Here is a 14,798-nt window from a genome sequence, read left to right as displayed (position 1 = left end):
ATAATGTGAAATATCACAATTTACTTATTTATTTGGATGTACATGGATATTGGTTTGTGCTATGGTTTGGGTAAGTGTCCTCCAAAAGACCCCTGTGTTGAAAGCTCCATCCCTACTCCTTAGTGCTCTTGGGAAGCAGACCACCTGTCGGGTCTAGATGGAGAAAGTTAAGTCATCAGGGCCATTCCATTGGGGAATATTAGGACCCTGGACTTTTCTTCTTTCTCTCTTTTTCCTTCCCAGATGCCTTGAAGGGAGGAGCTTTACTCCACTACACACTGCCCATCATGAAATAATGTTTCACTACAGCCCATAATCCACTGAGTCAAGTGACTGTGTCTGAAAACTCTGAAACAATGATCCAAAATGGACTTTTCCTTTCTTATGAATTTATTATCTCAGGTATTTTGTTATAATAATGGAAAGCCAAGTAACACAGGTTGTTTCCATTTGATGACTTTGTATGGTGCTACCCTTAAAGGCTTATAAATCTACTAAACTTTTATTAAATATTCAACTGTTCAATTTCTGTGATGTAATTTTATTGAGTGATACATTATGGATAGAACTTTGTTGTAGTGGTGGTAGTGTTACTGTACTGGGGAATAACCACAGGGGAGTTCTACTACTGAACTATATCCCCAAGCCTCCTTTCCTTTTCTAAAACTTTTGACACAGGGTCTCTGTATGTAGCTGAGGCTGGCTAGAACTTGCTATCCTCTTACCTCAGCTTCCTAGGTCGTGAGATTACAAGTGCATGCCATCCTGACCAGCCTGAAAAAACTATTTTTTCATCTAGTGCAAACTGTGATCTGTTAAATTATTAAAAAGAAGTACCTATTTATATAGGACTTCTCCATTTATTCTATATCACATTTGAATATCCACATTGATTTCGAAACCAAAGAATTAAAATTTAAGTACAAGAATAAAATGATTTTTAATGTTTAATTGATCCTGAATTTAATTGTGGGTATTGGAAAATACACAATACAGAATAATTTCTGAAGATATTTGCAAGTCATGTTTTATGCTTCCTGTTTTGCCATTTTCATGCAGGGTACCAAAGCTGCAAAAGCATTTTAATTTCTGATTTGTAATTTTAATTATTAAAGTAAAACTAATTTTTTTAAATTTTAAAGAATTCATGGCAACTGATCTAAGCATAGTTTATTTATTTTGTTAATGAAGTTTTATAATTAGTAGTAGGCATTATGTATGTTATTATTATTATGTATGTTAAGGTATAGCATTTGATTAGAGTTTACATGATTCTTTTATAGTTTGATTAGAATTCTACTCCTCATTTATATCCCAGACGAACTTGAGGGGAAAGTCTTTCATTTCCCTTTGGAATATCTGGTCAAATCTTTCATTCTGCTCCACAGTAAAATGATGTTTCCAATCTCCAATGGTACCTAATGGGATATGAACATGAATGTCACTTTGGTGAATAAAGAACACTTCATGCTAAAGACTGCCTCAACCATTTGAACCCATGTGTCCCATTGTCCCAGATGTGGAACCCCTGTCAAATTTAAATGGAGCAACCAATATACCTATTTTTTAACTTTCTAATAATATGTGAATATTATTGTGTTCACAGAATTTAAAAATTGGAAATTAATGGGTTAATCTCTTTTCAACCAAGCTAAATATTTGTTCAGATCCACAGGATTGGAGACCTCATCTTTTCTTACACAGGAATGATTGAATAAAGAATCTAGGAACAAAATAATGCAGTAAAGAGATTTAAAATTTACTTCTCCATATGTTAGCCTTTCCCACTCTGTGATCCTTAGGAATAAAAAAACTATAAAGATATGAATACATTAGAATTTAAAAAGTATTTTAATATATATACTCCTGTATATATACTAAGTGAACCTCATACTAAGTGCACCACATTTATCAACTGTAATATAATTCTTACTAAAACCCTCCAAGATAAGTATTTCTTTCTTTTTCAATTTGAAAAAAAAAAAACAAAACAAAACTCAAGTATTTTCAACCTATAAAATCAAAGTCATATAGAGCACCAGAGCTTCTCTTTCTGCATCTTTTTTTTTTTTATACAAGATTAAACCATCATTATGCCATTCTTTTTCGTGGGGGTGAGTACCGGAGATTGAACTCAGGGGTACTCGACCACTAAACCACTCCCCACCTCTATTTTGTTTTTTATTTAGAGCCAGGATCTCACTGAGTTGCTTAGCACCTTGTTTTTGCTGAGGCTGGCTTTGAACTTGCATTCCTCTGCCTCAGCCTCCTGAACCGCAGGGATTACATTATGCCATTCTTCTTAAGTGAAAAATAACTTGGCATTTCCAGCTATCAGGTTCACATGTATAGACATTATTATTGGCCTTTGGAAAAGATAACAAGCTCTTAGGGATATGAGAATTGCTTTTTATCTACTGTAGCTGAGGAATTAAAAGGGAGAATTTATAATAAATGTCATCAAAAAAAGGAATTTAAAAATATATCAATATCTAGGGCAATTTCCATAGGATGTTTATACAATTGTTCATAAATTAATATCCATCATCCTATTGGTAAATTATGAGCCAATTATGACATAAAATGTGAATAAAGTAGAAGTGAAATGTTTAGAATGTTTATACACTAAATGATTAAATTAAAAATTAACAATTTGAAGCCAGGTGTGGTGTTGTATGCTTGTAATCCCAGCAGCTCAGGAGGCTGAGCAGGAGGATGTTGAGTTCAAAGCCAGCCTCAGCAAGGGTGAGGCTCTAAGCATCTCAGTGTGAGACCCTGTCTCTAAATAAAATACCAAATAGCAGCTGGGGATGTGGTTTAGTGCTTGAGTGCCCCCGAGTTCAATCCTTGGTACTACTATACTACTACTAATAATAATAATAATACTTTGAATTTAAAGGGTATCAGTTACAAGGGAAATAATATTCATTCTTGACAACTACTTCAAGCATGTAATAAGATCACAGTAAAAACGATTTCAAGGATTTTTTGAAGTAACTGAATTCATAGCAGATAGCACTAATAAGATATCACTCTTTGTGATGACACATGGTAACACAGTAATCCAAACCTCCTCCCAGCACAGCAAAACACACATTAAGTTTACTCCTTAGATTATTCTAGAAGAACAAAGGGAAAATAAGGATTATTGTTCTTCTCATTTAATATACCTGACGAGGCTCATGTGACTTAGAAATAAGGCAATATTAATTAAGCAGTTTGTATACTAAAACACTTAGGTTTCTTGAAAACCTCTTCAGACCTACTCTCAATTAGATGCTTAATTTCTCTAGGTTCCAAATGTCACTGTTACTTGGAGAGACATAATGGAAGCACTTATTATTTCTCCTAGGTATCAAGGACTTGAATGACAGCTTACATCTTGCTACTAAGAACTACTGAATAGTACCTTTCCGCAGAAAATTTCCTTCGTTGTTTCTCACTCCCATTTCCTGTTTTACAATATCATCATAATTTGCTTGTGGATTAGTCTTCATGTTCTGAAATGAAGCCTGTTTCACAACAGTATCCACGACTTCTTCACTAAGTTCTTTCTCAAGAAATCTACAGATTTTCAACACTGCACTTCTGAGGTCCTGAAAGAGTCATGAGTATGCATGAGTTACAGCCAAACACACAACATTTTCATATTCTAGTGAAATTGATTGCTGGAATGCAAAGAAGTGTCATCATATGAACCATGCAGTTTGTTATGAGAAGAGAATGGGGAAACAAACTGACATGATTATCTCAATTGATGCACAAAAAACATTTAACAAAACCCAACATCTTTTTATGATGAAACTCTCAATAAATCTGCAATGGAAGGAATCTACGTCAACATGAAAAAGTCTTATATGGAACAGCTAACAGCAAACTCAACTAAGAGAGAAAGATTTTCATCTGAGATGTGGAGTAAGTTCAACTCCATTTTTCCACTTTAATTTATCATGATACTAGAAATACTAGCTGCAGCACCTAAGCAATAAAAACAAAAAAGGTACTGAAATAGAAAATAAAGCAAATGAAGTGGTCCCTGTTAGCGCATAAGATTATCTTTTACATTAAAAACCCCAAGTACACTCACACACACACACACACACACACCAAAACAAACAAAAAATAAAACAAAAAAGACATTAGAACAAAGAAATTTAAGTTGTAGAATAAGAAACCAAATATCTTAAAAGTTCTACTACCCAGAATACATAAAGAATTCTTACAAATCAACGAGAATAAAAAAATCAGTCCAATTAAAAATTGGCAAAGGATTTCTTCAAAGTAGATATACACATGTCCAATAAGTACATGAAAAGATGCTCAGTATCACTAATCATTAGGGAAATGCAAATCAACCACAGTAAGGTACCACTTCACACCCATTAGGAAGGCTATTATTATTTTAAAATTTTAAATATTTTATTTATTTTTATTTCAATATTTTTATTATTAAAAATAAACCACATCAGACAACAATAAGACCAATGAATCAGAAAAATTAAGATTTATGCATGTTGGTAGAAATGTAAAAATGCTGCAAATGCAATGGAAATAGTATGAACCTAAAAACAGCATTACAATATGACCCAACAAATCCACTTCTGTGTATGTACCCCAAATATTGAAAGTTAAAGTCTCAGAGAGAGATTTGTACACCATGTTCATACATCATTATTCACAATGCAGAATATAAAAGTGATCTATATGTATGTATATGTATGAGATACACAAATACAATGTAGTACATATGTACATTGGAATATTATTCAGCCTTAGAAGGAAGGCATTATGCTACAAATGCATGAACCCTGAAGACATTATGGTAAGTTAAGTTAAATGAGCCAGTCAAAAAGGACAAATACTGTATGATTCCACTGATATGATATACTAAGACTAATCAACTTCATAAACACAGAAAGTAGAATGTTTTTTTACAAGACCTACAGGGAGCTGAGACTGGAGAATGAGGGATTATAGCCTTGTGAATATAGAGTTTCAGTTTTGCAATATGAATTCATTTTAGAGTAGGAGAGTGGTGATGTTGGCACAAGAATATGAACATACTTCATGACACACAACTGTTCCCTTAAAAAATGGTTAAAGCAGGCTGGGAACGGTGGCTCATGCCTGTAATCCCAGGGACTCAGGAGGCAGAGGCAGAAGGATGGTGAGTTCAAAGCCAGCCTCAGCAATTTAGCAAGGGCTAAGCAACTCTGTGAGACCCTGTCTCTAAAAAAATACAAAATAGGGCTGGGGATGTGACTCAGTGGTTGCGTGTCCCTGAGTTCAATCCCTGGTATCCGCTTCAAAGTCGTTAAAGTGGCATATTTTATGTCATGGATATTTTATCACAAGTAAAAAATATACTTTATGTCATGGATATTTTATCACAAGTAAAAACTTCAGTGGGAGGATAAAACCTAAACAGAATTACTATAGGCAATAGTACTTTAACTGGAAAAACTGTATCTCAAAGAGGTTATAACAATTTTCATGAGAAAGGAACTTTTCTTTCAATTCAAGAAGCAAAGATTTCTTTTCTGGATAAAATTTTAAAAAATGAGCCCCCAACTAAAGAAACCTGAAACCCCTAACCCTATGAAATGTGAACTTCAAAGTGCTTGATACACTATGTGCTCACAAGAAATGGAGATGGGTTGGCAGGTTGGGGACAGAGGATACAGGGCCTTGCTAACTTCCTGAGTATGTTAGCTGTATTCTTGTAGGGGAAAAAATGTAGTGTGAGAGGATGAATAAAAATAACAGGTCCACAGAAAATGCTCAGGGGTTACTCCAGTTGAACTGGGCTAATTGGGCTGTGCAAAATAACCACACAAGGGACACAAATACCTTTTTCTTTGGGGTCGCTGTGATGGCTCCTCTGACCTTAAGGGTCCGCAGGAAGAGAGAGAGTGCACATGCCCTGACCCCTTTTATTGAGGAGAAGCTATTCAAATGAGGCAACGGGTCAGGTTTCAGGGGGCTGAGTCTATGTTCATGATGTCCACTGTCAGCAGGTTTACTGACACCTGGGTAGGCCACACCCAAGGGCAGAGTAAGAGAAGGGGACACACACAAGGCACTTCCATGGAAGATTCTATCCTAAACAGGGCAAGGGGTTATATTACAAAAGAACAGGTGAGCATAGCTTCACCCATGGGGCTGTAGCAAGACACACCCATGCACGAAACACCAACCCTTGAACCCAAGAAGGGTGGGGAAAGCTCTGCCACATTTCTGTGATTGAGTGCCTCAGCACCCAGCAGAGGAGTGTGACTCAGTCATGTGCAAGGTTGGTCTCCCACACCACAGTTATTAACTTATTTCTACACCAAACTTGGGTGCAGAAAAAAATAATAAAATTAGGATATAAATGAATACAAAGGGATAAGAAAATGTGAACAAGTTCTAGCATAAAAAAGACAATAAAATAGAACTATCGATGTTACAAATGTAGAAATTATCCGAAAGAATTTCAAAACAGCTATACTTGTCACATACAAGGAAATAAGAGATAAAATTAAAGTCTTTCCCTCAAAGCCAACTATTATTAACCAAAGTATCAGATAAACCCCCAGCTTGTTAATCGAAATGTAGACTTTAGTGAATAATTTTAATGGAAGATGAAACACAGATTGTTTTAGTCAGGTTTTTCGTTGCTGTGACCAAAAAAACCTGACAAGAATAAACGTAGAGGAGGCAAAGTTTTTTTGGTGGCTCGCGGTTTCAGAGGTCTCAGTCCATAGACAGCCGGCTCCATTCCACAGGGCCTGAAGTGAGTCAGAATATCACGGTGGAAGAATGTGGTGGAGAAAAGCAACTCAAGACATCACACCAGGAAGCAGAGAGAGCTCCAATCAGCTCATGACATTATACCACAAAGGGATATCCCTGATGACCTACCTCCTCCAGCTCTACCCTACCTACCTGCCTAAAATTACCACTTAGGATATTAATGCCCTGATTAGATCAGGCCTTTTATCATCCTATCATATATCATCCCTAAACTTTTCTTTCATAGTCTCACATATGATCTTTTGGGGGACAAGTCATAATTAAACCATAACATAGATTCAGAGATTATTTTCTAGGTCTTGCTACAGTCTTGTACTTTGGCCAGTTCTTCAGAACACCAGCCATTCCCTAATTCTACTACCAATTACTATCCAAAATTCTGAGCCATATTCCACAAAATGGTTTTTCATGTAACACAACGGGCAGCTCTCTTCTTTACCACTGTATTTGTGGGGTCTCCAAAGACAACTGCCCCACACCCTTCAGGTATATATGCATCTCTTTCCTAGAGGCATCAGCCAGTTCCAATATGTTGAAGGAAAAGATAACAGGATGGGAATGATTAAATCTCTCATATTAGACTCCCCCCAAAGGGGAGTATCATTTCTCTTAAGATAAAGTATTTCCAGAATTTTTACATTTTAAAATAAAATACATATATGAAAATGACACGCATTCCAGAATCCCCCAATAAACACCCTTTCCTCATTTTAAACCTTGTCCTTCCCCTAATGGTAACCTCCATCCTCATTATATGATAATGAATTATTGGTCTTCTAACTTGACTTTTTCCACCTAAATATGAATCTTTAAACATTATAGTTATAATTGCTTCTAGTTCAATTATATACCACTCGACTCTACTTGTGACAGGAAAGTAGAAAATAATCCTGCATAGTCATTAAGGTTCTAGGGCTACTACTACTAATTAAGTGAGAAATGTGAAAAATCCTCTGAGAGAAACTGCCCTGAGTTTATACATTTTGCTGGGTTTATCACTGGAGAAGCAGGCATGGGCAGTGTTTCGTAAAACTACCAAGACATTTCCAAGGGAAGCAACAGACAAAGGAAGACTCCAAAACGTATTCCAACTTTGATGAATACCTAATGTTTTTTTAAAAAAAATATTGTTTGAATGTTGATGGACCTTTATTTTATTCATTTATTTAAATACGTTGCTGAAAATAGAACCCAGTTCCTGACACATGCTAGGCAAGCACTCTACCAACTGAGCCACCACCCCAGCCCTGAATATCTAATTTTTGACAACATTGTGAGGTTTCTCTAGAAAGAGCTGTAAAGCGGAAAACTTGAGTTGACCAATGTCTATATTCCTTCTCTCCTTTACTTCCTTACTCCATCCTACCCCAATCAATTTTATCCACATTCATTCTTCTCATACATTCTTTTGTTCTTTTTGGTATTGGGAATTGAATCCAGGGCCCCTTAACCACTGAACCACATCCCTATCCCTTTTTATATTCTATTTTGAGATAGGGTCTCATTGAGTTGCTTAGAGCCTCACTAAATTGCTGAAGCTACTTTTGAACTCTCAACCCTCCTGCTTCAGCCTCCCAGGCTACTGCCATTATATTCTTTATAGTGATGATGTTCAAATTAATGGCATTAATATCTAAAGGCAGAAATCTTTTTGAGTTTGATTTGTATTTTTCATTTGTTTCTCACTCTATTCATTTGATTTCTTCTAAATCACTTTAATCTTCACAGGTCAAAAACAATGTCATATTCAAGCTCCTCTGATCCCCCTCTAACCCAACCCTGCCTCAGAGTGCCCTAAACACCTTCACGAATGAGACCACTATCTGCACACCTGCACCAACTGGAAATAAAGGAAGCATCCTTGATACCTCTCTCTTTATCATTTGTACTTTGTACAATCCCTTTTCTTTTTACATCTTAACTGTGCCTCAAAACTCTGTATTCTCTTCATTCATAATGACATTACTCCAATCCAAGGAAGCACTGATGTTCAGTGGATTAACACACTGGTCTGTGTCTGGACTGGATTAGTTATACTCACTATTTTTTCTTTTTAATTCATGAATGGGAATAACATTCAAAAATATAAATCATATTCTATGGCTACCCCTCTTAATAATTCTTTTAGAGGCTCTTGACTACTTTTAACTTTAAAGAAATCACTCTCATTAACATAGTCCACAGATCTTATAAAATCTGGCTCCTACAAAACCCCTCTATATTAATATTTCATCTCTTCCACATTGTTCAAGTTCTTCCCTTAGGTCTTCAAAGGTCTCATGCATTTTCCTTTTTTCTTATAAGTCTCTCCCATTTCTTTTCTTTCTGTTCGCTCTTATTTATTTATTTCAGGAAAAAAAAAGACCTTCACTTTCAACTATACTAGATACTCTCAGTACATATGCACATTGACATTATAGTTAGACTTTTCCTTAATAATTTCACTTATTACTTTTGAACTACATATACTAGCTTGGTGAGTACCTGTTTTCCCTGATAGATTATGAGTTCTGTTTATAAAAAATTCAGTCATCTATTACTCATGATTCAGTGCCAGTCACAGAGCAATCATTCAGTGATTGTTGAAGTAACTGAATATATGATGTATTAATGAATCCACATACCAACCAGAGTCCACAGAACAATAAATTTCAACTATCTTGTGTTTGAATTACACAAAGTTTTCAGGCAGTTTTGAAACTTTCACCAGCATATAAGCATCCTATGACTTCACATGAAGATTCTCTTTAAAAAACAGGAAGAACATGCCTCACAGGCCTCACCCTCATCTATAGCAACAATTATCCTGTCTTTGAAGTGGCTTCTTCCCCCATTGTCATGGTGTTCCTTGATGAACTTTCTTAAGTACAAGTACCATGGAAAAAAGTTTGTTGTATGGTGTATCCTCAAAAAAAAAAAAAAAAAAACCCACTAAACTAAAAACAGAACTACTGTATAATCCAACTGTTACATTCCTGGGTATATATCAAAAAGAAATAGAGTCACCATAGAAGAGACAACTCACATGTTCATGTTTATTGTATCACTATTCACAATAGATAAGGATTCAGCCTAGGTGTCTATCAAAGATGAACACATAAAGAAAACATGGTGCACACACACACACACACACACTGGACTATTATTCAGATATAAAAAAATGAAATCTTCCAGCAAAATTCATGAACTGAAGGAGATCATGTTAAATAAAATAAGCCAGACATACAAAGACAAGTAGTGCAAGAGGCACACGTGAGAACAACAACAAATATGGACTGAAACTAGAATCATGAATACTAGTGCCTGTGAAGGGTCCAGGGGGAAGGGTAAGTAAGAGTGGAAGAAGGGAGATTGTATATGATCAGTGCATGTTGCATGGTCATATAGAAATCAGATAACAAAACCCATTAATACGTAATTAATATTAATAAAAATGATTTACAAGATTGGTATCCTAGATATTTGAGGTTGCCTTTATTTCTACAGTTTTTAAATGATAACCATGGTGACTGTGTGTAGTGAGAAGACACCCTTGAGGAAAACCAGTAATAATTAATGGATAAGCAGGAAATTAGACCCCCCACTTACCCCCCAAAAGCCTACGAAATATGTATGAAAATGACTAGGAGAATGAGTTTTACTGAAACCAGGAGAAAAAAGGTTTAAAAATAGAATTTTAAAAAATACTTCTTATTTTACCTTTTTCATATCTTCATAGCTCATGAACAGAATATTGAAGTCATGTCTGTGTTCATACCAGCCTTTTATGTGATCAAACCAACGACTTCCCACCACTGTGCAAAAAATAATTAGTAAGAAGGTAAAGATGTTGCACTTATTGAATAGCAAAGTATTCTGTCTTTTCCTCCTTATGGTCACAAAAACAAAAATAAAGGCCCCAACCACTGAACATCTATATTACTGTTTTGAAATGATTACTGCTTAGGGGAACAATCATGGTTTTCATAGAGAAGTGATCATGAAAAGTGACTTTATGGATGTAGGAAGGCAGCAATGAAGAAATGAGAAAGCCCCTGGGTCTAAGTTTAAATCAGATTTCTTTAAAGCAATTTCCTCCACTTTCCTATATCCACCAGAAAACACACATGTCCATTTTTCTTCTCATTCTCTAAGATTTCTGGATAGCAAAGCTACCTGTTTACAATGAGACAAAACCTGAATGTAATCTTTAAATGAGTGAGATCCTGATACTTCTCACTACAAGTCCCTTGCAACCTTCAATCCTCATCAGTAGTGGAGTGATAAACTCCACCATGGCCCTAGAAGGCTTACCACAGGTCCAGGAGAGAGTACACAAACACCCTGATCATTAGTGATTCTGGAATGTATTGTTTTAATTATATTTGTAGCTAGTTTAAATTGATAGAATACGTGTAAGCCTCTTATGGACTGGTCAAAATATTTTCCAAACAACATGCCTTTGAAAACTTGACAAAACCCACATGGTCCTGGCAAGGAATGGAAACGCCACTGGGTGGCAGACTAAGTTGATATGTCATAGTAACTACTCAAGAGCATGCATTGTACAATTGCCCTTTTCCATCTCTCTACATATCTTTCCTAAGTTTCTTGATAAATAAACTCATAGTTACCTTGTCCATCTAGAAACATTTTTATATAATTCTCAAAAGTTTCAGAATTCTTTAATATAGCCACCCAATTTGAATAATGAAAAAAGGAAACCAAAACATCTTTAGGATTTCTGTAGATATAAAGAATCTGCAGGAAGAATTAGAAATAATATTAACAATTCCAGCATATTATTTCAAGTTTTTAACAGTTGCATCATATTCATTAGCTGAATGAATCATAATCATCTTAATCCATTCTTCTAGTCATGGAAAATTAGGTGTTCCCCCAATTTTTCTCTATTACAAAAAGTGTTGAAATAAATTCTTTTACTTATAGGACAGAAACTGTATAAAAAAATTAATATGAAAATACCACTAATGAAAAGTTGAACCAAAAAAAGGCCTTTCACAGAATACACAATAATTATTGTCAATAACCTATCAAAACAGGCTTAATCTCATTAGTGAGTATGGACATGTAGGTTAAGATCACTTTAACATACCTCTTCATAAATAACACATTGAAAAAATTTAAAAGTCTGATATGTATCATTACTAGGAGGAAGTCAAAACATGTCCATTAGCAATTTAGCAGGAACTGATACACCTGCTTTCTTAAGAAAATATAGTCCCCATCCCATAGAACTGAAAATCCTTGTACTTTTGGCTTTGCAGTTCCCTTCTTGGATGTATATTATAGGAAAATTCCTGCATATGTGCCCAAAGGCCATTCTCAAGAACATTCATAGCAGCAAGTAGTGATATGCAAATGCTGGAATATTCTAATTTTTCTATGAAGAGAAAGTACAGATCTGATAGAACTACTTTCAGAAGTTATATTATGCAGCAGTGAAAATGGCATTTCAAATCAAGAACAAACAAGAGCATGTGGCAAAATCCCAGAGATTTAGAGAATAAGGAACAAAATGAAATTAAGTAAAATTGTAGGCCAAATGATTTAACATGATGGCCCATAATTTGTTTTCAAAGACCAACAGAAAAGGAACCTTTGTCCACTGATGATCATAATAGAAAAACTTCAATGGAAAAGTTCCAGTAAATCTGTAAGTATTTTGATTTAGCCACAATCATAGTAGAACACTTACAGAGAACTGTCTTTAACATAAGAATAAAAGCAAAAATAAATTTATAAAATTGATTATTAAAATTTTATTTTATTTAGTTTTTAAAATTTGTATAAGTACCCAACACAGAAAGTTTATCTCCTTTTCTCATGTATGAAACATATTACATGTTTGAAAACTGATCATGCAATTGACAATTAACTTTTAAATAAAATCCAAAAATTAGAATATGTAAACATCATTGCCCATGATAGAAAACTATACAAACTAAAAAAGTCTCAAGAGAGCTGAAACCAATTATAAAAGTAAAACTGAAATAACAGAGTTTTAAACATTAACAAAATCATATCCATAGTTATACTAAAAGTGATATTCATTTTAAAATGTTAATATTGACAAATATAAACACTGGAAATAGGTAAACTGAACATTTAATTAAAGAAGATAGAAAGACATATACTAAAATGAGATAATAATTAAAATGAAAGTATACATCCAGAAAAAAAGCTAGTTCCTCAGAGGGTGAAAACCTAGTAAAATAGAAAACTCGTTATATCCTGAAAACTCTAAAAATAAGAGAATATAAAATTTTTATCTTTGCAGCATGAATGCAAATATATAACCACAAAATTGGAGTAAATTGACGAGATTATTAAAAAGTTATACTTTTTTCAATGTTAAATATCTACAAGTGGGTAAAAAGAATAATAAAAGGTACATATTGATGGTATTAAAGTAGACCTGATAAAATAGAGACATAGAATGAAGCTCCAAGAATGTTGGTATATTGCAATGTTTGTTTTCCCAGAAAAAAATCTCTCTTAAATTAAAATCCACATTTGATAAGCGTTGTGGAACTACGCTATATTGTAAAAAGTAGATAGAAAACTTTGCCTTATCAGTTAAAATGTACAAAACAGGGAGGAACTGCTACATAATCAGCAGAAGTACCTATTTTTGGAATAAAGATTGCACACTGAAGAGAGAGACAATGAAAATTTAGCATATCAATATATAGACTTCAAAATAGTGGAGATACTCAAGTCAAAGATTTAAGAAAATATTCTGTGTCAATTAGTATCTCTTGGGACAAGTATAATGCAATATTCATATCTCATATAATAAGTAGTATAAGATTTAATTTATAATCCTAAGAAGGTTTTAATATAGCCAGGCTTGGTGACTCAAGTCTGTAGTCCCAGCTACTTGGGAGGCTGAGACAGGAGGATCACAAGTTCAGAGCCAGCCTCAAAAAGAGAGGTGCTGAAAATATATAACCACAGAAATGAAATGAAAGAATGAAACCCTGTCTCTCAATAAAATACAAAATAGGGCCGGGGATGTGGCTCAGTGGTTGAGTGATCCTGAGTTCAAGCCCATGTACCTCCCCCAAAAAGGTTAAAAATAATGTTAGCTAGGAGGGTATTTACATAATCTTTGTTGTTGGTGTTGTGTTTTCTTAGTAAATCACCAGAACCAGAAGTCAGGAAAGAAGTATTAACAGTTGGGTTACATAAGGTTAAAAGTTTTAAGCCGTTTTTCAGAAAAGTCTTTTCTTTTTAAAGGGGAAGACTGCCCCAAGTAAATATTCCACAAAACAGTAAATAAGACAACCTAAAGACACAGGGGCAAAAAATAAAAAGGATATTTAAAGGCCTATAAAATATATAAAAAGATAATCTTATTAAAATTGAAAGTGAAATTCGCTCAAAAATGAGATTACTTTCTTACTTAGCATATTAGGCAAATTTGAAAATTCCCATTATTAGTAAGCATGTGAGGACAGAGGCATTCCTACATGGTATTTGATGAAGTATGATTCATATATTATAAAAAGCAGGTAGGTAATCCCTGTCAACACTTAAAATATTAGACATTTTAATTTGAAAACTTCACATTAATTGAAACATGGCATGAGAAATAAAGTGCAAGTCTTTATAGGAATGTTTATGACAACACAAGACATCCATTGGCTGAAACTTATCTGTCCATCAAATACACATTAATTATTGCAAAGCCACACAATAAAATTCTATGAAATCATAAAAAAGAATGGCATTTTATGGCCAATGTGAAAGAATTTTTGTTATATGCTATAGAATAAATTGCAAATTATATCCACAATTGCTTATTACAGGCATAGTTTTTAGGACATTCATATATTTTTATTGTGGAAGGCAATATCCTAAACATAATTTGGGGAATCTACTTAAAGCAGGTTATTTTGCTTTTGCAAAAAAAAAAAAGAGAGAGAGAGAGAGAGAGAGAGAGACTAAGCTCTATGACATACTTTAGCTTTTTTGTTCTTCAGACCTTTTGGAACTAA

At 34.3% G+C, this 14,798-nt stretch overlaps 1 protein-coding gene across 1 annotated transcript; it reads right to left on the bottom strand.

Moving 5' to 3' along the window:
- Window positions 1-1,101: 1,101 nt before the first annotated feature.
- On the bottom strand, window positions 1,102-11,499 carry LOC139706197 (amine sulfotransferase-like). Its single transcript, XM_071613879.1, has 4 exons — window positions 11,409-11,499; window positions 10,495-10,589; window positions 3,410-3,596; window positions 1,102-1,418 (listed from the first exon to the last, which is right to left on the bottom strand). Exons 1-4 carry the CDS (start codon window positions 11,425-11,427, stop codon window positions 1,297-1,299), a joined length of 423 nt encoding a protein of 140 aa, XP_071469980.1. The 5' UTR covers window positions 11,428-11,499; the 3' UTR covers window positions 1,102-1,296.
- Window positions 11,500-14,798: the final 3,299 nt, after the last annotated feature.

The sequence above is a fragment of the Marmota flaviventris genome, chromosome 6 (assembly GCF_047511675.1).
Source record: "Marmota flaviventris isolate mMarFla1 chromosome 6, mMarFla1.hap1, whole genome shotgun sequence".
Classification (NCBI taxonomy): Eukaryota; Metazoa; Chordata; class Mammalia; order Rodentia; family Sciuridae; genus Marmota; species Marmota flaviventris.
Note: the sequence above shows the minus strand (reverse complement) of the source record. Positions and strands in the feature narration are given on the sequence as shown.